This window comes from Periplaneta americana, chromosome 3 (genome assembly GCF_040183065.1).
Source record: "Periplaneta americana isolate PAMFEO1 chromosome 3, P.americana_PAMFEO1_priV1, whole genome shotgun sequence".
NCBI lineage: Eukaryota > Metazoa > Arthropoda > Insecta > Blattodea > Blattidae > Periplaneta > Periplaneta americana.
The window spans coordinates 3,162,692-3,188,933 of NC_091119.1; the positions used below are offsets into that span (position 1 = coordinate 3,162,692).

At 34.5% G+C, this 26,242-nt stretch overlaps 1 protein-coding gene across 1 annotated transcript in view; it reads right to left on the reverse strand.

Annotated features, from left to right (window-relative positions):
• The window catches only part of yl (Putative vitellogenin receptor yl), a 59,389-nt gene that overhangs the window by 25,677 nt on the left and 7,470 nt on the right, over positions 1–26,242 (reverse strand). Inside the window, exons 3-19 of the mRNA XM_069819924.1 lie at positions 23,948–24,070; positions 22,600–22,727; positions 20,817–20,951; positions 16,703–16,811; positions 16,378–16,530; positions 16,183–16,296; positions 13,773–13,898; positions 13,407–13,622; positions 11,195–11,366; positions 9,651–9,852; positions 9,322–9,522; positions 6,516–6,642; positions 4,685–4,831; positions 3,615–3,728; positions 3,333–3,477; positions 1,870–2,075; positions 955–1,110 (exon numbers count right to left, since the gene is read on the reverse strand). Coding sequence (XP_069676025.1) covers positions 955–1,110; positions 1,870–2,075; positions 3,333–3,477; positions 3,615–3,728; positions 4,685–4,831; positions 6,516–6,642; positions 9,322–9,522; positions 9,651–9,852; positions 11,195–11,366; positions 13,407–13,622; positions 13,773–13,898; positions 16,183–16,296; positions 16,378–16,530; positions 16,703–16,811; positions 20,817–20,951; positions 22,600–22,727; positions 23,948–24,070 — 2,574 coding nt within the window. The remainder of the gene's footprint in view (positions 1–954; positions 1,111–1,869; positions 2,076–3,332; positions 3,478–3,614; positions 3,729–4,684; positions 4,832–6,515; positions 6,643–9,321; positions 9,523–9,650; positions 9,853–11,194; positions 11,367–13,406; positions 13,623–13,772; positions 13,899–16,182; positions 16,297–16,377; positions 16,531–16,702; positions 16,812–20,816; positions 20,952–22,599; positions 22,728–23,947; positions 24,071–26,242) is intronic.

The window sequence follows — 26,242 nt, forward strand, 5'->3', positions numbered from 1 at the left end:
TTCATAAATTCTAACTTTCACATTTTTTGACAGCAGACTGGATGATAAAAGCTTCTCAACCGAATAACAGGTATTTCCTGTATTTATTCTATGTTTAATTTCCTCCCGAGTATCACTTATACCTGTTACTGTATTTGAATTTTTCTACCTCTTCAAAGGATAAATTTCCAATTTTTATATTTCCATTTCGTACAATATTCTCGTCACGAGACATGATCATATACTTTGTTCTTTCCGGATTTATTTCCAAACCTATCTCTTTACTTGCTTCCAGCAAAATTCCCGTGTTTTCCCCTAATCGTTTGTGGATTTTCTCCTAACATATTCACGTCATCCGCATAGACAAACATGGCCATACATACAATAATAAATTATTCAGCATTGAAAATGTGAAACAGAACAAAAATATATCCAGATTACTATGGATTACTTTTACTATACTATTTAGTAGCATGGCTGGCTTTATTAAAATATTTTTATCAAACATTTTTTCATGACACTTTCCGTCATAGTTAATCCTTCAACATAGAAGGAAGAGAGTTCTGTCTATCGCCATTAAGGAATGCAATTCAGTTTTATTTTGTAGTCTATATACAAATGTAAATTGAAATAAACCGAATGATACAAAATGGAGTCTGGCACAGCATCGAGGAAAAAAAACTGACAAATGGGTAATCTGCACTGACAAGCTGGCAAATCTTAGAAAATACTGATGTCAGCTTAAAGCAAACGCCTGGCAGCCCTGTATCAAGTCTGGTCAACAGAGGCAAAGCAGTGAATAAAACAGCAGGCCTATAGATTTGGTTGAGGGAACACCAATATTATAGTCTGAACATTAAATACCAGCGATGTATTTAAGAAATAATTTGAATACTGGCCGTTGATCTTTGAAATACTGGTACCCAACTCTTGAAACAACTCTTACAAAGAAAGAAAAAAGGAAAAGTTACTCACCAAGCAACAACCTCTTCATTCTACTTTGACTGTTGAATTTACTGGCCCAATACAGGTAAGGGTGGGCCCACATAGTCCAGAACATATCTCGGCTCACAGATGCAATATCAATTGGAGATCCTTCTACATCACTTCTGAATACATGTTGATCCATACCTGTGGAGTTATCAAGAGAATGGAGCAATCTCTATCTTTCCCCACAAACAATACAATCAAGCGAAAACATGCTAATATGGGTGACAATCCTATCTTGAGAAAAATATATGCCAATGAGAGGTTTTGGATAAATACCAACATTAAATATCTTCAGTCTTCGGAATCACTATGGCTACATTTTTATTCATTTCTATCAAATTCAGAGGTATGAAATCTTTCTTTTAGAAACTCCTCCCATTTTGGTTATAAATCTGACAAATACTTCTAAAACTACAGTACCGGTACTTATTTAACAAATAACAGAAAATTTAAGACTAATAAGCAGTCCGTACTTTGCAAGAAACTTTGTTTTATCTATCCAGTAATGTGCAAGGAAATACACCTGCAATAACCATATTTGAATCATCTTGCACATGATACAGCAATAGCAATTTTTCTAGCACAGAATTATTTAATAAAGAAAGGACAGACAAACGCTGCAAAGCCGGAAGGTAGCGGGTTCGATTCCCAATGGGGTCATGGATTATGTCCATTGACTGTATCCTTCTGGCTGCACTATCAGCCTGGGGTTTTACTCAGCTCCCCCAACAATGAGTACAGTGCCAGGGACATTTCCTTAGGGGTAAAGGCAGAAATATAGAACTAACATCTAATAATCATTGTAAAGGTGGGAGCCTTAACCTCCTGAACCGATTTGGCCTGATTGTAATAGGGTAGGCTTTGCCTAATGAAAATTAATGTTAATTGTCAGTTACATACCATCAGCTGCTGCACTGCCTATTTCCTCGTTGTTGGGATCAGTCCAGAACACTCTGTGCAAATCACTGTCATAAAACAGTGAAATAATTGGGCCGTCCAGACTTGTTTCAACGACATGTGTGTGTGCTCCTCTGCCATCCATATTCATGCGATCAATGTGGGGTCCATCACCAATAACATGCCGGGAAAATGCCACGAACATCACTCTGTAACAAATCATTTCTTTTAATTATGTATGAAGTCAATTTGCGGACATCACAGCTGGCATTTTCAATTATGTACCGCTAGTTTAAACAAAAATCTACTACTGGGTGTTCATTTCAAAGTGTGTCATGACGTCACTGTTGTGAGTCAGCAATTTGAAGAGAGTTTCAGCTTTTATGTCAGAGAAGTTGCCTATCAATCAAGGCGTTCAATCTGAACTTGAGAACGTGTACGGTATAACTTGAATGTCGTAGCAACAGATGGCGGTCTGTACAGTCTGTGTGCTACCATAACCTCTTTCGAACTGAGTTTTGCGCCGGCAAGTCGTATGCAGGGTATTTGTTATCATCGGTTGCGTACGGTAACATTCCACAACACAAATCAAATGCTCCGTGTCCATGTTGACCGTCGAAGTTAATGTCAACAAATACGTAAGTAATCGTCTTAACCCTCTCCCCATATCCCGACAGTAAGAAAAAACTCACCCCAGTACACGTTTCCAAACAGTTCACATTCCTGCCACTACTGGAGTTACCGTAAGTATCGTTAAGTACTCTTCAGAATGAATGCCGTACTTGCTAGGAAACTTCTCTGGCACATAGGTAATACGCCTCTGCAGAAGTGTAGGAAGATTGAATTGTCTAGGCACATCGACTAGCCACATGACGGCATACAGCGAGCCATGACACTTTGAACTGAACACGCAGTAGTTTAATCTTATCTTTACTGAAGTAAGATCTTGGGCTGTAGTATTTTACAAAATGCCTATTATGCAGATAAATATTTCGAAAGTTTTACATTAATTTTAAGTTCCCTGTAAGAAATTTTCAAAACTGAAAATGTATTAAAATTTTACACCTCTCAATCTTTTCCTGTATTTGCAAGAAAACCTGCCATAAACTTGACGAAATTGTGGCTATAGTAGGTTCTCTGAATAGTACCGTACAATTCAACAATTTCTAGACATTTGGTAAAGCATCTTAATGCTCTTAATCTTCATGCATGGAAAAATTTCACTCAAGATTTTGGTCTGGAAATTTGTACATAAAAACATTTACAGTGACGACATTTCTCTATTTGAGACTTTACTCATCAAGTTGAAATTTATTAATACTTAAAATACATAAAAAGGTACTTTAAAAATTTGCAGTTTTTGTTGAACTATTAGGGAAAGTAATATTACTTAATCGAATCCGTAATGCCCAAGTTCTGAATTACCGGTATTCTAAAAACAACTAACATTTAATTCAGAAACTTACCCCTCCTCTGGAATGACAGCCACATCGAGAGGAATTTCTCCTTCCAGAGTGTGAATCAGTAGCGCTCTCTCCATTGTGTTCAGACTCAGGATTTCCACAGTTGCTCTTTCGCCATCGCACCAATACAAGTTGTTTCCTATGTAGTCTGTACAAGGAGAATTGATTACACATTTCCCAACTTTATTTTTTATTTCTCAAATTCTTATCAAGGTAAGTCTGAAACATACTTCTGTAAAATTCGTATTTTATTCTACGATTAAGAAATTGAACTGGTAATCTTACCGAAATCCATTGCGTCAATTTTCCCTACGTGCGACAACAGCAGTGATAGCTTCATTGTTTTAAGACCCAAGGTGAAAAGTTTTTGCTGTTCAGAATCAAAAATTATGATGTGATCTGAAACAAACCAATCAGCATATAAATGAGGGGCAAATCATTTCAGCTTCACTTGCATACATTCATATTTATGTTTTCTTTTGCAGTACTTGGTACTGTAGTCTAGGTACTGCCACTTCTAATATAGGCACGAGTCCTGAACTTTGGCGATTAGCATAAGTAATATATTCCTTAAGTTTGAAAAATTGTTAAAGTATTAAGTAATGTGTGAAAATTGTAACTAGTAAAATTTATAGCTTTGAACTATATACAAAATATGTCACAGTTATTAAAGGCAGAAATATCGGACAAGTGGGATGCTCGAGCTGGGTAGGGCACATTGGAAGAGCTAATGAAAATTCCTTAACGAGAAGGATACTTTTGTCAGAACCAGGAAGTAAGTTACTAGGCAACAAGGAAGACCAAAATTGCTGTGGAGAGCCAGTGGACGAGAATGCACAAAAGATTGGTGCTAGCAACTGAATGGGACTTAAATAATCGCACAATTAGAGGAAAAGAAAGAGTTCACACTTGGCAGTCAACGTGTATTTAGTGAATTTGTTTCACTTTCTTGTCTAATCATTTGCGAAAAAAAGCACTCTTCCGTTCCCGTTTTGGTGCTAGTAAATAAAATCCAGACTTTTCGAATTAATATAAATTGAATTAAATTAAATTTTAATAGGTACCTAGTTAAGGTTTCGTTCAAAAACATTTTGTGAAGATATTCCTAAAGACTGAATTGATATCTGAATTATTTCAGTAACTACTCTGGCGAAAAAATACACCAAGAGCCTGCATTGAGTACATAATGTACCTAGATGTATTAATTGTATGCGTTATATTTCTCAAACTTAAATACTGTGTACCATAACCAACTTGAAACACAAGCATGTAGGATTTTTTATCACTTGTTACCAATTGTGAGTTCAAATATTGAAACTACACACTATGTAGTCCATTTTAATTCGTTAGTTTACCTGTAAGTGAGTTGTAAGTCACAGCACCAATAGTATGGACATTTTTTAATGTCATGTCGTAGAGAGTTTGTCTCCCTAGGAATTGATGTCCCACTGCAGTAAGTTTGTGGCCTGCAGCAACCACCACCAATTCTTGCTTCCGTATTTCTGGAACATTTTCAAGTTTATTATATACTGGTAACACGAAAAATGGAACATATAACATTGTTGTTTATACACAGAATAAATGATAACTTAATGTAAACAATATTTACACCAGTATTCTGTAGCCTACGTGTAAGATTCCATACCGGTAATTATGAAATTACATCACTCATTTGGAAATTTGTAGTGCTGGTTTTCAGAGACGGCTTTTCATCTCCACGAACCTATGGTAGAGGAGTGATGTTTTTCTAAACAGATACGAAATGTGCAAAGACTAACAATTTATAGTAGGTGTTGCAACCACACCAAGTATGGGATAATTCTACATTCCAAACCGTCTGCAGAACGTCCAACACCTACTACCTGGTGCTTTCCACTTCGAGTAAGAATTCAGAAGATGTACACCACACTGAAATTAATCTATTAAGAGAATACCAACCAGGGGCGGCTCTACAATAAGAACTGCAGAGCTGCAAAACCACCATTTAAATGGACCTGAAAAATAAAAAATGTAAAAATAATTTAGGTCATTGTTTCATTTGTATTTCCAATTCATTCTCCTTCGATTCGAGATTTTACTGTCTGTAGGAGCCTTGAACTGCTCGAGAATTTTAGCTGTAGTGTACTTTTCGGATCTGTGATCGGCAGTTCCTGGAGCTCAACGTAGGGTAGTCGGCAGCAGAAAACTGGTTTTCTTCACCGTCCCATAAGACTGCATTAGAGCTGCAACTGAAGCAGCTCTCTCCAAATATACAAAAGAACCGCCAACACCCCCTCATCTCTTTATGACCTGCGTTAGAACACATAGGCTTCTGGACTTCTGTATATCATTACAGTTCCAGTGTGTTATAGTAGGCTACTGTGGGTGGTGTGATGTGATTAGTCAGCGTGTCTAAGAAAATATTTTATATTAAAAATGAATGAAATGAAAACCTAATCAATCAACCATTTTCGAAATTAAGAGAAATTGCATGTTAACTTAAGAAATTAGGACGTCCTACACAAAATTTAAATATTGAAATTTCTGGAAAAAGTCGAGGAAGCCATGTAGCCTGCTAGTCATTTTAATACCGGAATGTGTAATGGAAACAATTGGTTTTTTGCTGTGCTCATGAAAACGCTTTCTCCCCACCCGTGTATTCTGTTTAGAGGAGAAAATACATGGACAAACACCAGAGTGAAGGATTTAGTTAATCTGACTTAAAAACTAGAAAAGCTTGTGGGGCACATCTCCACTACGTGACTAGTTGTACCAGGTGGGAGAGGTGTAGCGCACGGATGGCTGGAGTACAATTTTGGGTGCACAGTCAACTTCGAGAAGGCGCTGTAATTACAATAGTTATCAGATTTAGATGCAATAAACAGCATGCGTTTGCTAAATACACTATTTTTCATTCAGAACCGCCAATCTTTGTAACTGCAGGCCGCTACTGATACCAACATAGTTCAATATGAAGTATCATAGTTATTTAAATAACTCAACAGTTCTTTAGTGATAAAGTGATGGAAGTCCAAGAAATCAAGTTTTCCACGCCAAAAAACTGCATGTAACTGAGACAACATAAGATAAAGGAACATTTTAATTGTTATCCCATGAAGATCAAATAGACCTATTGCCTTAGTTTTGTGATTAAATACATGCCTCTAGTAGGTCTGCATTGCAGGGAATACTTCAATCTGAACTCACCATGACACGTATGCTTATCTGCTCCAAGTTGCTTATTCTCTGGACAAGCACAAGTATAAGTGTAAGTCTTGTTGGGTGCCAGAAGACAAATATCGCTGCACCAATTATTATGGCATGGGTTTGTAACCTAGAAAAAAAAATCACAATTAGACTTCGACACACCAAATTTCTTGGTTTGCATATTAATAATGCATTAAATTGGAAAATCATTAAAGAAATAACCCCCAAACTTAGCTCGGCATGCTTTGCAATTAGGTCGTTACAACAATTTCTGAACATATCTTCATTCCATTATGTCCTACGGAATAATATTTTGGGAAAATTCTGCAGATAAAAATATATTCTTAGTACAAAAAAAGAGCCATTGGAATAATAGTTGCAGCAAAAGCTAGAGAATCGTGTAGGTTATTTTAAAAATAATTAGATTCTGACCTTAACAAATCAGTACATATACTCTAATAAATTTCCTCTTATGTAATAAAGAAAATTTCCAACTAATTCAGCCATGAATAGTGTAAATACCCGCAGAAAGAATGATTTTCATATGCCATCAAATTTATCATGCTATCAAAGGAGAGTACATTACAAGGCAATAAAAATTTCAATTGTCTTCCTGAAGACAATAATCACAACCAAAACCCTGCATTATTTTAGGTAAAATTAAAAAAAAAATTACTTAATATCTCACTTTTTATTCTGTAAATGAATTCTCGACATTTCACAGTACTGGATAAATATTTTAATACTATTAAATGGTAAACATATTGCACTTAATATGTTACGGTTATTAAGGTATTAATTCTGTACATATTTCATATTTGCATTTTTATATATCAAACGTAAGAATTTGACATGTTCTTCATTCTATACTATAAAGCAACTAAATATTATGAAATGAATAAAGCTATCTAAACCTTTTTCCTCAATTGACTAACGTGATATCAGTAAGCATGTCAGAAGTGGTGATAAATTTAGTACGAATATGTAGGACCTACATAATATAAAGGATTTTCCAATAAGAGTATCACATTTTTACAATGAAATAAATTGTATAAGCAGAACAGGTTTATTTATTTAATTGCATTATTTTGAAGCACACTTAATGCCATTACATATGGAAGAGAACGTCCATTAAATGGCCACCGCAGCTTCATTGGGTTGTGCATATACGGGTCTTCCAATTTTCTATAACAAACCTAAACCAGGCTCAATTTCACGAATAACACACGTGATATTGTTCCTCAGGTCATTAACCGTTTCTGGCTTGTTGGCATAAACCAGTTATTTAACATAACCTCATAAGTAGTAGTCCAGCGGCGTTAAATCACATGATCTCTGGTGCCAGTTAACATCACCACCAAGCAAAATTAAATCTCTGAACTTCTCCCTCAAAAGGAGGACCATTTCGTGAGCAATATGACACACAACGCTATCTAGCTGAAACGAGACGTTTCCGAGATCTATACCTTCCAATTGAGGCCAAAAATAATCCTTTATCATAGCTCAGTATTTTACACACACCATACACTTCATGTCGATCTATGAGCCTACAGTCAACTATTTCAAGCTGAAATACGCCTTAATTCACGTTGAGGTATTCGGCTTGCTCATAGGTGCTCGAGGGACTATACCAGCTTTTTTCGAAGAATTTCGACGGCAGTTTGCTCTGCCAACATCTCTGAGGGATGACATTGTGATAATTGTATTAAAAAAATCCTGCCAAATCCTAATTAATCACATGGTGCCATATTAATAGCAATTATAATTTTTCACACCCTTTTCTTAGTTTCCCTTCTTTATAATTTAATAAATATGTTTACATATGTATAATAATTTTTTTGAGGATATACTGAGTCTGTAAGGGCTACCCTCAATGGGGGGCGCAGTTTACTATTTATTATTGGCGAATGGTTGACTTCTTTTAACAATAAATTTTAATGATTTCTACGCATTGTGGAATGGTGTAACATTCCATGACTCAGCAACTGTAACCATGGGGAAAAATACGACTGTTAGGCTTCTAGCTTCATAAACATTGCAGTTATGTTTTTTTATTATTATTATTATTATTATTATTATTATTATTATTATTATTATTATTATTATTATTATTATTTTAGTAGGTTATTTTATGACACTTTATCAACATCTTAGGTCATTTAGCATCTGAATGGTGAAATGAGTCCGGGGTCCAGCACAGAAAGTTACCCAGCATTTGCTCATATTGGGTTGAGTGAAAACCCCGGAAAAAACCACAACCAGGTAACTTGTCCCGACCGGGAATCGAACCCGGGTCACCTGGTTTTGCGGCCAGACGCACTAACCATTACTCCACAGATGTGGATCTGTTATATGTTAAAAGTAGGACACGCTTATGGGAAGACCCTGTACAATACAACACAAGAAAATTTTACGAATATCTACAGCATTTCATAGCCCTATAATTATTGTAACAGTCAATTTATAATTTCGCTGAGTAGAAAGTCGTCCATTTAATTGTCATGCTGATGTGCTAGTATAGACCCAGAAACATACTCATGCTCATAACTGGAATTTGGAAAATATGTGGGCCAAATTTTGTGCGAGTCTGTAAAGTAGCTATATACAAATGAAAAATTTTATCCATTAAGTCAAAACCAGCTGTGAAGAGTCAATTAACATGTCCAGTGCTCAGCCTTACAAACAAACCTGCCACCCAATTAACTTCCTGCATGTTTGTAGTAAGAGTGAATCGACTAATTAACATTCAATACACCGTTTAATTTATGAAATTAATTCTGTGCAGAAATAAATTCCGATCTCTTACCAATTTCATCATGGATGGATGATAAATGTGAACACCATAGATAAAGTCTCCTTTACTTTTCTCACGTATTATTATTCGATGATCCTTTCCTGTGAACTTGTTGCAAGCTTGAATATCACGGCCATGCCAATCTGACCAATACAGTGTGTCTTCGAAAACTGCAATTGCGTATGGATGTTTCACAACGTCCTTGAGAACAACCTTCAAAACAAAATACCAGTATCAATTATTGCGGCACTTTTGCTCTTTCTATTGAAGTACTTTCAACTAAAATTCAGAAAGATTATTCCAGAACATAAGGACAATTTGACAATAGCGTGATGCATTACCCTTCTATCAGAACCATCCAGTTTGATAGACTCAATGACGAGCAGTTTAGCATCCACCCAGTAAAGGCGTGAGTTGTGGTAATCAATTGTAAGGCCATTAGGAAAGCGTAGATCAGTGGATACAAATACTTCCGGCTGTGATCCATCCATTCCCGCTCTAGCAATCAGAGGCCTTTCACCCCAGTCAGACCAGAACATCAATCTGAAGAACAAGAATGTTCAGTCAGTTGAGACAGTTCAGGAATTACTTGTCAATATGTTTAATACGCACAATATATTTAACTTTATTTCAATCGGTAACTATGTATGCAATTATAGGATGGGGTAACTCATTTAAATCCAATTTTAATCCACTTTATTTATTACAGAAGAAAATAAAATATGTCTTCATAAACCTATTGATTTTCCATCTCAAAATTTGTTTCTAGACTTTAATGTACTTATCGTAAGACAAATTTATTATATTGTATTAATAAAATTCATACATAAAAATCGAAATAATTTTGAATTGTATTCTCATAGTTCTGAAACAAAAGGTATGAATTCTTTAAGATTGTTTGAACCAAAATGCAAAACTGTTACAGTATTTAATCATAGTAGTAATTTAGGTCCAAGAATATATAACCAATTTATATTTAAATATCCTAATCTTGTCAATTCGAATAGTTCTAGTATTAAATTTAAAAAGTTATGTATGGATTTTATAAAAATTGAAAAATTGTAAATTTAAATTTATATACTATAATTGCAAATTTTATTGTATAATTATTAATTATAATTATATTGTATAATTATTAATTTCAATTCAGGAATCCGCCCCTGAGCACCAGTTCTACTCTTTCAGGGGCGAGCTAAAGTTTCTCTGTATATTTTATACTGGGTGTTCAGTTCAAAGTGTGTCATGGCTCGCTGTATACCGTCATGTGGCTAGCCGATGAGCCTAGAGAATTCAGTCTTCCTACACTTCCGCAAAGGTGTATAACCTATGAGGCAGAGAAGTTGCCTAGCAAGTACAGCATTCATTCTGAAGCGTACATACCGATACATACGGTAATGCCGGTAGTGGCAGGAATGTGAACTGTTTGGAAATACGTACTGTTGGGATATGGGGAGAGGGTTAATATGATTACTTACGTATTTGTTGACTAACTTCGACGGTCAACATGGACAGAGCATTTGATTTGTGTTGTGGAATGTTACCGTACACAACCGATGATAAATACCCTGCGTACGACTTGCCAGTGCAAAACACAGTTCGAAAGAGGTTATGGTAGCACACAGACCGTACAGACCGCCATCTGTTGCTATGATCAAGTTCTACCGTACACGTTCTCAAGTTCAGATTGAAGAACGCCTTAAATAATAGGCAACTTCTCTGACATAAGCTGAAACTCTCTTCAAATCAGTGACCCAACAACAGTGACGTCATGACACTTTGAAATGAACACCCAGTATTTTATGTTACAATTATTAGCAAAATAATAAATAAATAAACAAATGTGTTAATTTGTGTAATTTCCATTTATCACAACATTTCAACTTACCCTTCCAATGGCATCAGAGCAATAGCACGTGGTTTATCAATATCTTCGTTTACCAGAACTGCACAACTCGAACCATTATTCACACACACTCCAATGTGCTGTGCTTCCATGTCTGTGAAGTAGATGTTTCCAGTAATCCAGTCCACCGCCAGATCTTCAGGTTGGTACACTCCTACAAATTAAGTACATTATTATACTGCACATTTAGTGTTAACCACTTTAAATGCACCCAAGATCATTTAAACAGGCCTACCCACCACTTAATTAAGTGTATTACAAATATTATAATAGATTATAAATGTTATAGCTTGATTCTCAGCTAGAATATTCACCCCCAACAACCAAAATTTTGTCCCACCAAATCCTACACCTTCAATATAGTTGAACTCAAGTTTAAATATTCAAAAGCATAGATCTGGTAGTTATAATGGCCTAATTTGAAAACAGCCAATATCACACTATTTTATGCAGTTCCTTTCTGTCTGACATTCAATTAGAAACAACCAAATTTCTTTGCTTAAAAATCGATAATGTGTTAAATTGGAAAATCATATTAAAGAAATTACCCCCAAACTAAATTCAGCTTGTTTTGCTAGTAGATCTATGCAAAAGATAGTAAATATCAATACCTTAAAAACAATATACTTTGCATACTTCCACTCGGTAATGAGTTTTGGAATAATATTCTGGGGAAATTCCACAGATAGTAACAGTATATTCCTATTACAAAAAAGAGTAATTAGAATAATAGTAGGTGCCAAATCTAGGGAATCTTGTAGGACTATTTTCAAAAAACTACAAATAATGCCCATGGCTTGTCAGTATATCTTTTCATTAATAGTCTTCCTCGTATGTAATCGTGAAAACTTTGTAACTAATTCAACAGTTCATAGCATAAATACACGTCAAAAAATGACTTTCATACTCCATCGGCAAGTCTATCGTGCTATCAAAAAGGAGTGCGTTATATGGCAGTAAAAATTTTTAATAGCCTCCCTATCGATATAAAAAATGAAACTCAAAAAAGATTATTTAGGGCCAAATTAATGAAGCCGTAAAGTGGGGTGACTGAACGCCGAGGTGACTGAACAGTAATGTAGCGCCTTTCTAAATTAAATGCTGTACCCAATTGCGAAAAAAACTGAACTAATTTATTGACAACTTAAACAGTTTTTTCGCAATTGGGTACAGCATTTAATTTAGAAAGGCGCTAAATTACTGTTCAAAGTCACCTCAGCATTCAAAGTCACCCCACTTTACGGTACCTAATTTCTCACACCTTCTATTCTGTAGGTGAATTCATGACATTCAATAACGCTTCATGAAATTGGTACTAAAACTTTGTGTTGTACTAGTAGACTATATTGTAAATCTCGTCTGTATGTATTTCATCTAGACTGTGATTACACTGTTGTGCACAGGAAATTATTTTGTCAGAAAATGTTCAAAATTTAGCTCCATTTTCAGCAGTGTGACATTTTCTTCATTCCACTTTGATTTTTGTCAAAATTTCTTACTTGAAGAAGTGTGATTTCGGGAAAAATAACATTCCTCAGGTGAAGACTACCTACATTTGAACGAAAATGATAGTCCATTTTGAATCTTTCTCATCAAATATTTTTCTTTTTAGAGGAGAACTCAGCAATATACATTCTGTAGTTATCTTGTGAATGAATTCACCAGGCACAGAGATATTCAATAGCATTTTCATTAAATTGTAATAATAAACACTGCAAATACGGAAATATTTGGGAACAAATTATTAAATCCGGGGATATTCCAGGGACAAAAAAAATTCGAGATCTGTTCCCGGGAAACAGGGACTTCTGGTACTGTAACCTTAGTTTATATTCAACTATCAGAAGATTTTTGTAGTCGATAACAGTTACAAATTACAATAAAAAAAAAATTCTCACCCACCTACAAATTTTTTCACTGCAGGGAGAGCTGTTCGAACATATGCTTAACTTGTTAAATTCCACAGCTACCATAATTTTAGAAAACATTTTAATAGTTCAGTTTTAAGTTTATTACAACAACCAGCAACAATTTCATCACAGGAAATTTAGGTTTAATAAGTGCATTCATCTTAGAACCAATTGTTCAGTGTTTCCAGTAAATCCAACCTCCTTGTTTTGAAATGTAGTGTACTTTAACATTAACATTTAACCTATTTATTAAACCTTAAAGAGTTTGACGAAGCTTCAATTACCTGCAGTAACTACTGCTTCAATATGACTTCCATCATCCTTGCTACGAACGATTGCCTCCTCTCCCAGCATTAATTCTGTCCAGTAAACGTGGTTCCCATCATAAGAAATGCCCACTGCGCGTTCCAAACTTTGAGCAACCACGTAGTAGAAGTCTTTATGGACGTAGAGACCTCTAATCTCTTTGGTAGAAGAGAACAGCATCAGAGCATCTGGACCTATGTAGGATTGATTACATATCATGTAATGAATTTTTCACATTCCACAACAAAAAATTTAAACAAGTTACTTTGAATTCTTTGGTGCTATTATTGGTACCTGTATGTTACTTGATAAAACAGCAAATTAGTTTTATATTTTTGACGAACCTGTGGCCTTGCAAGAGCGCTTGTCTGATCCAACTTCATAGCCTTCGTCACAATAGCAACTGTAGCTTCCTTGCAGATTTCGACATCTTTGATCACAGATTCCGTACTCCATGCATTCATCAACATCTAGAAAGAGAATATTCCACTTATGAACCAAATTTTATAATTTCACTTCAAATATCAATACCTTAAAAACAATATACTTTGCATACTTCCACTCGGTAATGAGTTTTGGAATAATATTCTGGGGAAATTCCACAGATAGTAACAGTATATTTCTATTACAAAAAATAGAGTAATTAGAATAATAGTAGGTGCCAAATCTAGGGAATCGTGTAGGACTATTTTAAAAAAACTACAAATAATGCCCATGGCTTGTCAGTATATCTTTTTATTAATAATCTTCCTCGTATGTAATCGTGAAAACTTTGTAACTAATTCAACAGTTCATAGCATAAATACACGTCAAAAAATGACTTTCATACTCCATCGGCAAGTCTATCGTGCTATCAAAAAGGAGTGCGTTATATGGCAGTAAAAATTTTTAATAGCCTCCCTATCGATATAAAAAATGAAACTCAAAATATAAATTATTTAGGACCAAATTAAAGAAGTACCTAATTTCTCACGCCTTCTACTCTGTAGGTGAATTCATGACATTCAATCACACTTCATGAAATTGATACTAAAACTTTGTGTTGTACTAGTAGACTATATTGTATATCTCGTCTGTATATATTTCATCTAAACTGTGACTATAAATTAAGATTTTATAACAGTATTAAGTTTTTTGACTTGTTCCATATTCCAGCTGTAAGCAATGTATGAATACCATGGAATGTTAATAAATACAATACAAACGATACAATTACAGAAATTGTATAAATTGTCATTGCTGAATTTTCAAATCATTAGCAACTACAATCACTAATTATGGTATCACATGTTCTTTTGTAGTCTTTACATTTGCAGTATGATATTCTTTAAAAACATCCTCTAGCAAATTGTTACCGAGTGATGAAAAGCAGATTTTATACTTTAGAAAACTTGCTTCAGATTGAGTTTATTTCATATACTTCCGGAACTTAGGTTCGTTATTAATGTTTTAAGTTTTCACACCTTCATATCAGTATAATTATAGACCAACTCGAGTTGGAATCCAACACAGTAGTCTACTACCCAGTCACAAATCAGCAGACATTTCTATATATTGTGCCACTTCCACAACTTACATCACTCCAAAATTTTGTTAAAAATGTTTCGAGTTTAGGATATTTCGGTACAAAACCGACTGTTTCATTACAAGAATATTTTCATTGCAACAATGACTTATTAATTACTGGTTTATGAATCGCTAACTATATTTTTTAAAGATAAAAAGAGAGAGAGAGAGAGAAATAACTCGTCCGCCCTTAATTAAGGATGACCACGAGGATTCGGAAATTAATAGCAAACAAATATAATCAATTCAATATGAATATTGTTATAAAAATAAAATGTAATAATTAAGCAGCATTGATTATCAATTACAAAATAAAATTTTAGAAGAGGACTATAAAATTATACTTATAAATAAAAGATTTTATTTAAAATTAGCATATCCTTAATTAAGGCCTTCTCAGTGGTATAAATGAAACTGCATAATCTGCAGGGAATCTAAGAATTTGCGATATGATTTTTTTGAATTTCAATTGCCTGTATCACAAATTAAAATTCTGGAACAAGTCACTGTAAACAATACTGGTACCAAGATCTAATTAAAAAGGTATCAGTATTGTATAAATAGTGAACATCTTTTTCTCTATGATTTTGTACCTTTATGCAACAATTTTCTACTATAAAAGCCAAGAGTCAAATTTTCTTTCAACTAATAGCTACTGTACCAGTATTCCACACGATAAATTTACATTTTAATTTCGGAATATGTATGGTAAGACTTTCCTGTGTTAAATTTCAATGTACCTCGTTTACATGTTTCGACCTATTTATGGGTCATCTTCAGAACTGGTCGTTGTTGATCTTGGCGCCACTTGTTCTGTTTCCTGTGAGGATGTGTTCCTGTGGTATAGTGCAGAGTCAAAGAGTGTGTTTTGAAATTGAGTTGTGTGTTGAGAATTTCGTTGGGGTGTGTTTAGTTTCTGGCTTTTTGGTTGGATGTGCAGTATTTCCATGTCTGTGTTGATGTCTCTGTGGGTGTGGTCAGCATTTGTGATGTGTTCTGCATATGTGGAGGTGTTTTGTAATTTTAGACAAGACCAACAATGACCAGTTCTGAAGATGACCCATAAATAGATCGAAACATGTAAACAAGGTACGTTGAAATTTAACACAGGAAAGTCTTACCATACATATTCCGAAGTGATACAGTGTTAAAAGTTGTGTAATCAAGATGTATTGCATTTTAACATACCAACGCAAGTTTTATTATCTACAGTCTTGTATCCAACTTGGCAAACACAGAGCGGACCCTGAGGAGACGGAATGCACTGATGACTACATCCAGCAGTGGGACAAGCTGCACGACCTGAAATAAGAGAATAGTACTGTTGATTTCCAAACCTAAAAACATTAATTGCTGCATATATGATAAAATTTGGTCACTCACTTGCATTGCATGCTGGTCCCTCATCTGAACCATCGTAGCAATGCGGTGTGCCATCGCACAGCTCCCTCACTTCGACACATTCCTGCCGGTCAGCACAGAGGAACAAGTTCTTCTCTAACTTGCAGTCTTCCGGTGGCACGTTACGAACGCTTGCTGTGAAACAAAGCAGTGCATATTTAGCTTTCATTTTCTTGTCAAAATGTATAGAGAAGCGAAGACAGACGAACTAATTACCTGGAAGGTTTTTGAAGTAAAAATATGATAAAGTACTTTTAAAGTCTGTGCCTTATTTGTCTACATTAGAAGTCGCTCGTTCAGAACTTACGACAAAGTTTTTCGTCACTGTTGTCTCCACAATCATCAAATCCATCACAGAGAAACGAGTTTGGGATACAGTGGTAATTACCACACACAAATCCATCTTCACAAGACATCTGGAAAAAAAAATCCAAATTTCATCAGACAAATTGACCATTATAAACTACTTATTTATTTTCCAATAACAGGTACTGAGATTTACATCCTTGACCTATACACAACTTAAATATAAGAAAAATATAAATAATAAAACAATGCAAAATGAGAAGAAAATGTCCTTCATTGTCTCAAGTTCCTCGCCTCCCAGTATCAGTCACACTTTCACTTTGGTTTATAAACTCAATTTAATTTTACATATTTGTATGCTTGGTCATCTTGCAAATTTACAGAAGCATAATGCAATGTAAGACTGACTTACTGGTACAACTTAAAATATTCAACATCTTTAATGCAAGCAACACACACATTGGTCACATTTAATGAATTGTATAGATAAATATATTTATTAATTGAATAGGATTTTAATTCCCTCAAACTTAATTCATTCAAAATTTTTTAGTTCTGAGAGTAATTTGTTACACAGTATTGCCATCTTCAACAGAAGTCTTAACCAGTAGCTGTCTTCAGTATAAAACTAAAGTACTGTACCCAATCTATTTCCAGTGCAATAGCCATGTACCATACTGGTATATTATGATTTATCACCTTCCTCTCTCGACAGTATTTCTTTAAATGTAGAGGAAATACACAAAAATATTTTATGAAGGCTTGTCTACTCAACTCCATTGGTTACACTTTTTTTTTTACTATCCTAACTTTTGTAAGAAATTTGTCCATTTTTTTCAGCACAATCCCGGATTTCAATGCCATATAGTAAGTGAGGGTAAGCTTTAAAGCTCAGCTGACAGCACTGGCATTCAGTTACTGCAGATCCAGGTTCAAATCCTGGTAACTGAACAAAGCCAAGGCTCCCGAGGTTTTTTTTTTTCTGGGTGTTCCCATTTTCTGCATTCCACAATAACACTCAATTTCAATAATATGTAGCAAAACTGTAGAGCTGGCCAAGTTTGAGGAGACGTATTATGCTATTTGGAGGACGAAATGGCTCCTTAGCAAGAGTTCACTGGACCTTGAGCCTACATAGCTGAACCAACATTGAGCACCTCAGGTTGTGATGCTAGCCCTCAGGTTCCTCATTCACAGGAAAAAAAAAAAGTGGCGTAGGTAGTACCATAATCCATATACTTGAACTTTTGTCTCAGTCTGGAACTTCTAGGATTTATCTATGGACATAGAACAAAATTCTCTTCAAGATAGTTTAAAAATTCTATTTTTTTCATTAGATCAAAACTTGAATATTGTAGTACTGTATGGAACCCCTATCAAATTAAATATATTAACAAAATTGAGAGTTCAAAAAAATATTCATTAGATTTTTGTTTCTTAAATCATTTGGTTACTATCCCTCCTGGAATAATGAAAGTAGTATCTCGTACTCATCTCTTTTGTCTCTAATTTTGAAAGTTTGCAACACACAAGAAATAATATTGATATATAATGGCTCCATAATTTATTGACAAGTTCTGTAAATAGTCTTCTACTGTCCAGGATAGCAATACATGTAGCAAGAGAACTGTAGGACCAGTAAAACATTTAATTTAAACTAAGCTAGGACATGTTATTATAAGTACTCTCCACTTCTTAGAATCTGTTCCTTCTATAATAAACTGAGCAATATTGACATCTTTCAGGATAGAGCCACACTCTTGAGAAATAAATACCGGTAGTGTTCAAAACACTCCACAAGTATTTTGCTAATAAATAGGTCTTAACTGGTTTGCATATTGTATTTTTCGTCTTCTTTCTTAAATTATTTCATATCAATTACCATTACTAACTCACTCCTAATTCTGACTTAACGTAGGTCTAGTCCCTCATGAGTTATTGTATTATTGTTATTAATCTGCGACTAGTTATTTGCATTTCATCACTTGCTCTATTGCTTTAATATAATTAAAGTTTTCTTTATACTGTAAATACTTTTGTTTTTTGTTTACCGAGATTTACGTGTAAGCCTAATATTTGCTTCACATCATTTGTTGAGTAGTATTGGATTGTAACTAAGTTTTAGTTTAAATTACCATTATTATATGTATTACTACTGTTATTTTCACTTTTCTCTACTCTGTAATTACATTGTTGAGTGGATTAAATAAATAAATAAATAATATAAGTTACTGAAGTCCGAATATGTCTTGCAATTTGTTTTCAATACCGGTATTTTAATTGTTTCACAGACTTTACTACACAGATTTATCAATGGCATTAGTTCATGTCAAGTTTATTTTAACTATGATGCCTAAAAATGTGTGCCTGTTTGTCGGTTTTTCTTCAGTTCCTACTAATTCATTCCACAAGATTTATTTTTCTTATCCAATTACGAATGAAATTTGATTTTATCTATATTACAGAGAAGATGACAAAAATTTGAACAATTAGGAGATGGTAAGAATTGTTTTTAGTCACTCAGACCATTTAAGAGTAAACTCCACATGAGGGGCAACTGCCGACATTTGCTATCTCGCCACTATTCTTGTGTGTTAATTTTACTGCAATTTTAAACAATTCAAAATTGTTTACAGTAACATTTAATTTAAACTTATTTCTCTATGGTACAAAAAGAAACTACTTTTGTCAACTTACCATTACTTAGTATTTAATAATTGTATTTATGTTTGCCATATTTCTACATCATTCTATTGATATTAAAGCTTCACTTTAACAATGTACACCCTTTGACACAAATTCGTCGCTGTCCAGAGACTACAGAGGTGTGAAAATTATTAGAATAATTTTAATTGTAAAGGTTTTTTAATAGTTCCTTCACAAATATTCATTGAATTGATGAATATTGGTATATATTATTACTATTGTTCTTTCCGTTTACATTGTTGTGAAGGTTCAAATGAACGTATACATCTGTTTTGTGCATATAATTTTTTATGTTTCCAATTCCGCCAACATAATATAATAATTTCTGAATCCCATAACATTTGTAAAATAAGAAAAATACCAATGTACAACAATGCTTTCCGGCATTGTTAGTAGTAAATATATCCTACATCAGTATAGTAATATTATATACCAATATTCATCAATTCAATTAATATTTGTGAAGGAACTATTAAAAAACCTTTAAAATTAAGATTATTCTAATAATTTTCACACCTCTGTAAATCCCACCTCGAAATAGCTCGGAAACTATTGGAGGAGAAAAGGAATTGGCCATCCTACCCCATTATCTCCTGGCTTAGTGGTCTCAAATGGTGCCTTGTTGGTATCACTTGAGGTTCAAACCTGTCTTCCGACAGTTTACTGAACATGTCCATTTTACATAGAGTCTTTGTAATGAGAAGAAAAAGCTGTATCACTAAGCCATAGAAACTTCATAGGAATATGTTGTTTCGTAAAATACAGATACATCGCTGCTACAACTTCAATTCATCCACGGACATTATGCTTAACGTTTTCCCATGTAAATGCGAATGACAGAAATTCACGCTACAGGAGAGCGACCATTTTCATTGTCAAAGGATATATAAATTTCAGATCTATATCAGACATTTTCTTTAATATTGGTATATTGTCGAATATTTGTCTTACACATTTAAATTCAAATTTGTTTTGAATGATGTAGACCAATTACTTAACACCAAAAATGAATATTCAATTGTGTTAACTACAGAATTGCCTTGTATCATTGTCGTGTGGTTCAGTCTTATGGTTTTGGCCAGCAAACAATGCTTGCTAGTTTAAGTCTACATGGCTGAGAAGTTCCCATGAAAATTGTTTGTCCACTAGCATAGTAAGGAAGTGGGAAGCTACTCTTGCTACAATGATTAGCTTAATCTATCTAGTGAACCAGCATAAACGGCGGGGATTAGCATGTCACCAGTAACGTACTAAAATTGTATCTATACGAGATTACGAGACCACCTTGTTAAGAATGGATCCACTGGTCTGCCACATTCAACTTCCCAATACCTTATTTTAATGAACGTCTTCATTTGAATGCATTCCTCGACTACAAGTCACACCGATTATAAAATACATCCACTCACTTTATGGGAACATCCCTGCAGCTCGTCACTTCCATCCATGCAGTCTTGCTTGCCATCGCACACCCAGTCCACGAAGATGCAGTTATTGTCCACGCAGCGCCACTCGTCAGCTGTACAATTTGCAGGTTTAGATTCCTGTAATTTCCAAGTTCAAATCCTGTTCATTGTTGCGTAATATTCTAGTTATAATACAAAGCTGACTATCTTTGTACGGTGTAGTATACTGTTGGTGAAATTATTACAATTACATACCAGTATCGGCAATAATTACATTTCTCGAAATTAAACCTTGTAATTAGTAGGTAATAAAATATAAGCGAAAATAATATGAACGATAGGTTCAAACAATGCACGTTTACATGATGCGTACATACAATACATCGTTAAACATATACCAGTTTTAATTATGAATGTGGTAAATTGCCAAGTCTTATGAAATGATTATCGAAAGCAGTGAAACTTCAGGTGAAGACTTTCATTCATCTATACTAATAATAAATCTGTAGCCAAAAATTTTCTGGCAATTTTCGATTTTCCAAAAATAATTGGTGTTAACATGTATAATTAACCATCCTGGATCCGAAAATCACTTTTTTGAAATTTTTGTTTGTCTGTCTGGATGTTTGTTACCTTTTCACGCGATAATGGCTGAACCAATTTATATGAAAATTGGGATATAAATTAAGTTCGTTGTAACTTAGATTTTAGGCTATATGGCATTCAAAATATTTTTTTTAAGGGGGTTTATAAGGGGGCCTGACTTAAATCGAAATATCTCGCTTATTATCGATTTTCATGAAAAATATTTCATTACAAAAGTTTCTTTAAAAATAATTTCCGATAAGTTTTATTCTATAAAAATTTTGATAGGACTGATATTTAGTGAGATAAATGAGTTTTAAAATTACAATAACAATGCCATCTAAGGCGCTGTACAGAAATAAAAAGAAATGACTTCGTCTATAAGGACAACAACAATCGAAAGCTATTAAACATAGCCTAAGAGAATGTTTCTGTGTTTGTATGAAGTAATATCGGAAGCTAATTAATTGTTTAATTATTATTTCACCATTGGAAAGTGTATTTCTCTAGATGGACATAATTCTACAAAGTTATTACAGTAACTTCTGAAACATATAGCAAGTAATATGAAGTATACACATTAAAACTAAATATTTCAATCTTCATTAAACTATGGTTGCATGTAATAACAATTAAGAAACATGTTAAAGGAATTGCCATTGCACCAAATGAGTGTCTCTGGACCAAAATGATCACATTTTAATTATTTAAATACAATTTAAATTAAGTAACATATTAAACAATTTATCCTTCTATCAAACACGAATGTTGCCTGGATCAAACGTCTTATTTTAATTATGTAATTACTTTATATTTATTTCTAACAGGTGCAGCGGAGTGCTCGGGTACAGCTAGTGTTTAAATAAAACCAGGAGTTGTGGCGGCTCAAAGTGAACAACGTGCTATATTTAAGTAACATTTTAGTAGCTTTTAGTTTAGATATTCAAACAAGGTTAGTAAAAAACGTTCAAGAGTAACAGTATTGCTTTTGTCCTCAGAAAAGAACATAATATTTTAAGAAGCGCACAAGTTTTCTTGAAGCTACGGAAAAAAAGCAACATCTAAACCCATAAAGATTTCCGGTACATTTCAATAACAGTTGACATTTTTTATTTTCAAAAACAATTTTCAAATAGATTTTTTAATATAAATGAGGTCAATGCAGTCTGAAGCTTTCAAGTTATCCAAGACTTACTCGTACCATCTCATAACAGTCCTCTTCGTCAGACCAGTCACCACAATCGTCCACACCATCACAGTGGAAACTCTTGCTCGTACATCGGCCATTGTGACAACGAAACCAGTGTGGTTCTTTGCAGAGAATCATGTCTGAAAATTTACATTAAATTTTACGATCTCAAACAATTTGACATACCATGGTATGGTTACCTTATAATAAGGTATTTGGCTACATTAAATTCTGTCACTAAAAATCCTGAAGAAAATTAAAGACTTCACTGCAGTATACATGTACGTGTATTATAATAGCTAAAGTAAAAGTATCGGGAATATGAACAAAATAAAGCTTCCTTCCCAGGCAGGATTCGAACCACGAAAGTCTTAGTTACCAGTCTATTGTGCTCTGGAGTGAACAAGGCTCTGAAATCAGCTACAAGGGTCGGTCCGGTTTTTTTTTTTTTGCCACTACTGTGCATCTTGCTTCTCATTTTATACCTTCCCGTTACAAACGTCCCTTGACAATAGCTCAGAAATGAAAGGCTGCCCCAAATTCAATTTAACAGTTTTTCATTTAAATATGCTCAAATACATCTACGATCACAAATATACGATACCAGAAAAAAGTAATGGACCACTTTAATATTCCAAGTCTCTGATACAAAAGACTGCCCATGCTCAGATCTAGAGCAGACATACAAGCTGTCGCTAATGGGTTAATGACGTTCGTTCTATTTTGAGTTGTCATAACCAACCAGTTCTGAAACGCTTGAGAAGATGCGAATAAAATGGATTTTCTGTAAAATCTTTCAGTAAAATAATGTTGACCTTCGTGAGGCTATTAACATTCGGAGGGGAACAGGTAATAGCTGCGTCCCGAAACCTGAACAATATGTATCCGGAAGTGGTGAAAAAAATGCAGTTGAATTTTCTACCGCTAACCCTTGTAATATTACTGTAAGGTCAAGCCTAATAACCTAAGGCAGTAATTATTCCACTTTGTTAAACGAACATTGGTCCCAAAACAAACTCCATTTTAACGTCATTCAGGAAATAAAAAAAAACACTGGGATGAGGCTCGAACCCGCTCGCTTCTGCACGAGACTAAACGAAAGCCTGCGCTTCTGAGGGCGTGTCAAGCTCCTAACGAACGTTATCGTATGAATCGCGCTATGAAACGATCTCCAAGAGCGGGGCAATTGCTTTTTTCTGGTACTGTACCTGCATAAGCACAATGAAATGTCAGTATTTGTATATTTTTTTATTTAGCTAGGCTATATACTTTTTAATAAGAAATTAATATAAATCCTGCAACATTTTTATTTTAATTGTGTACCATATTACTTTTAGTGTCCATATCCAACAATTCTTACCACAGTCGAACTCATCAGAACCGTCCTTGCAGTCGCTAGTGCCATCACAATGCTTATCGTCATTAATGCACTCCCCATTATGACAGGTAAAGAAACCTGATGGGCAGGAACTTGCCCCTTGAACTGGAAAGAAAAAAGTTCAATATCAAACAGTAATCACACAAAGTGCGTGTGAGGCTGTACAGCTATATGAACGCCTTGTGTATTTGCTTATTTGTACCACATAGGAACGTCAATTACAGCTTGTAATTTTATTCCAAGACACAAACGGAAATTAATTACATTTACAGAAACAGTCTTATTTATGAAAATGTTGCACATTGACACAAGATAGTATTGTGTGGCTTTGTCAATTATTTGGGAGAGTGGAAGATCGCGTTCAAGTAAATTTTGTAAGACAAAGGAGTTCAAAATTGGAGCAAGATTTAACTAAAATGTAGTACGAAAATGTGAAAGTTGATTTGTCTGAATCGTAAAAAATATTTTTAAACTTTCAGAAATTGCTATGTAGGCCTCTTATGTGTAAAAAAAAAAAAAAAAATTCTACAGCTCCTTTGTGTTGCCCTTTCATTTGTCTCCAAGTTCTTCGAGGTCACTTGGAAGCATGTTTTCATTAGTACCGTTCATATCCTGCTCTTCTTTTGTTTACTTTTTTCTGAATGCCTGAACATTGTTGGCACGAGCACATTAACAAGTCTCACGTCTCTTCTAGGTAAAATGAATACCTACTCAATTTCTACCAGTGTAGCCAACTCGATTCTTAAAAACCCGCTGTGAAACCTGCAGAAACCGCTAAATTGCTGTATTGTCAATGTAAAATGAGATTATTTACCTGCTAAATCCCTATATTAGCAACACAAGTTTCCTAAGTTTGTACCCGCTAAATTAATACTGAAAACCGCCAGATCTAGCGGAAAAACCGCTGAATTGGCAACACTGATTTCTACAATGGATTTAGCCTATGCAGTAAACAAAGCCGAGCAAGTTTCGGTAATATTTTTAATTGTATTTTAGGATCTCGACTGCTATGGTGATCTGGCGTCTGAGTGAGATGGTGATAATGCCAGCGAAATCTGTCCATGATGCAGCTTTGAAAGTTACCCAGCATTTGCTCTAAAATTATCAATTCCGTCAAAATTCAAGAACATTTTCGAGGTAAGAGCCAGCAAAAGTCTTCCATTTACGCAACGGACGCCAAAATTATTCGTCACGAGAGTTAAGACTGCTTGACACATGTTATTCTGACGTAAGCTATTATTAAAATTTGGCGGGTTGTTTCAAGATATTCCTCATGTAAAATTGATAGCCAATTCCTTTCTACGATGTTGTGAAAAAAAAACAGTTTATAATTTACACCCTTTCTAAAAAATATAACCCATCACTCGACAATAAAAATAAAAAGTCATCCCATTATGAGCCATGAGGCCAGGATAGCGGTAGTTTAAGGGTCCCTCCTGTACAGAATGTGACTCAAGCTGTTTATAAATGGTTTTAGGCATCACGCACAACACGACTAGGTATAGACGCTTTTCGTCATTTGTATTTTAGTTTTAATAATGATTGAAACAGCTAAAATAATAGATAGATATAAACGATTGACTGATTAATATATTGATTCATACGATGCATACGATTCATACGAAACAATTTTTAATACGCGGATCTCTTGAGGGATTGGAGATAACTTGCGTATTAAGAAATGAGAAGAGCAAGTGACTCGATAGAACACTATCCAATGAAAAACGCGACTTAGAAACGCTGGAAAGCCGAAAGAAAGTGAACAAGTAACAAAAGATCGACTGTACATGTTTAAGATAAAATTATCATACGAAAACTAAAATTTGTAACATTCCCGTGACTGAATAATTTCAAGAAAAAGTTTGTTCCGGGGCCGGGTATCGATCCCGGGACCCTTCGCTTAGCGCGCGAATGCTCTTCCGACTGAGCTACCCCAGGAACTTTACACGACACTGTCACAATTTTTCCCGGGATCGATACCTGGCCCCGGAACAATTTTTCCTCGAAATTATTCAAACCTGCTTTACAGGGAGCTACTACCTGAAAGCCAGATTTGTATAATTCTCGTGACTGTCGGCCTGTGGAACCATTAAATACCTTCCACATATCTGGACTGATGTTTGGGCTGCTTACACAAAAATTAACTGCTTAAATCATACACCTTGTACAGACAATCGGCAATAAAATATTATCTTTGCCTATTTTTAAATATTTAATGAAAATATTTTAAGATAATAGTAATTACTGGTTTTATCAATTATTACTAAAAAATTGCAG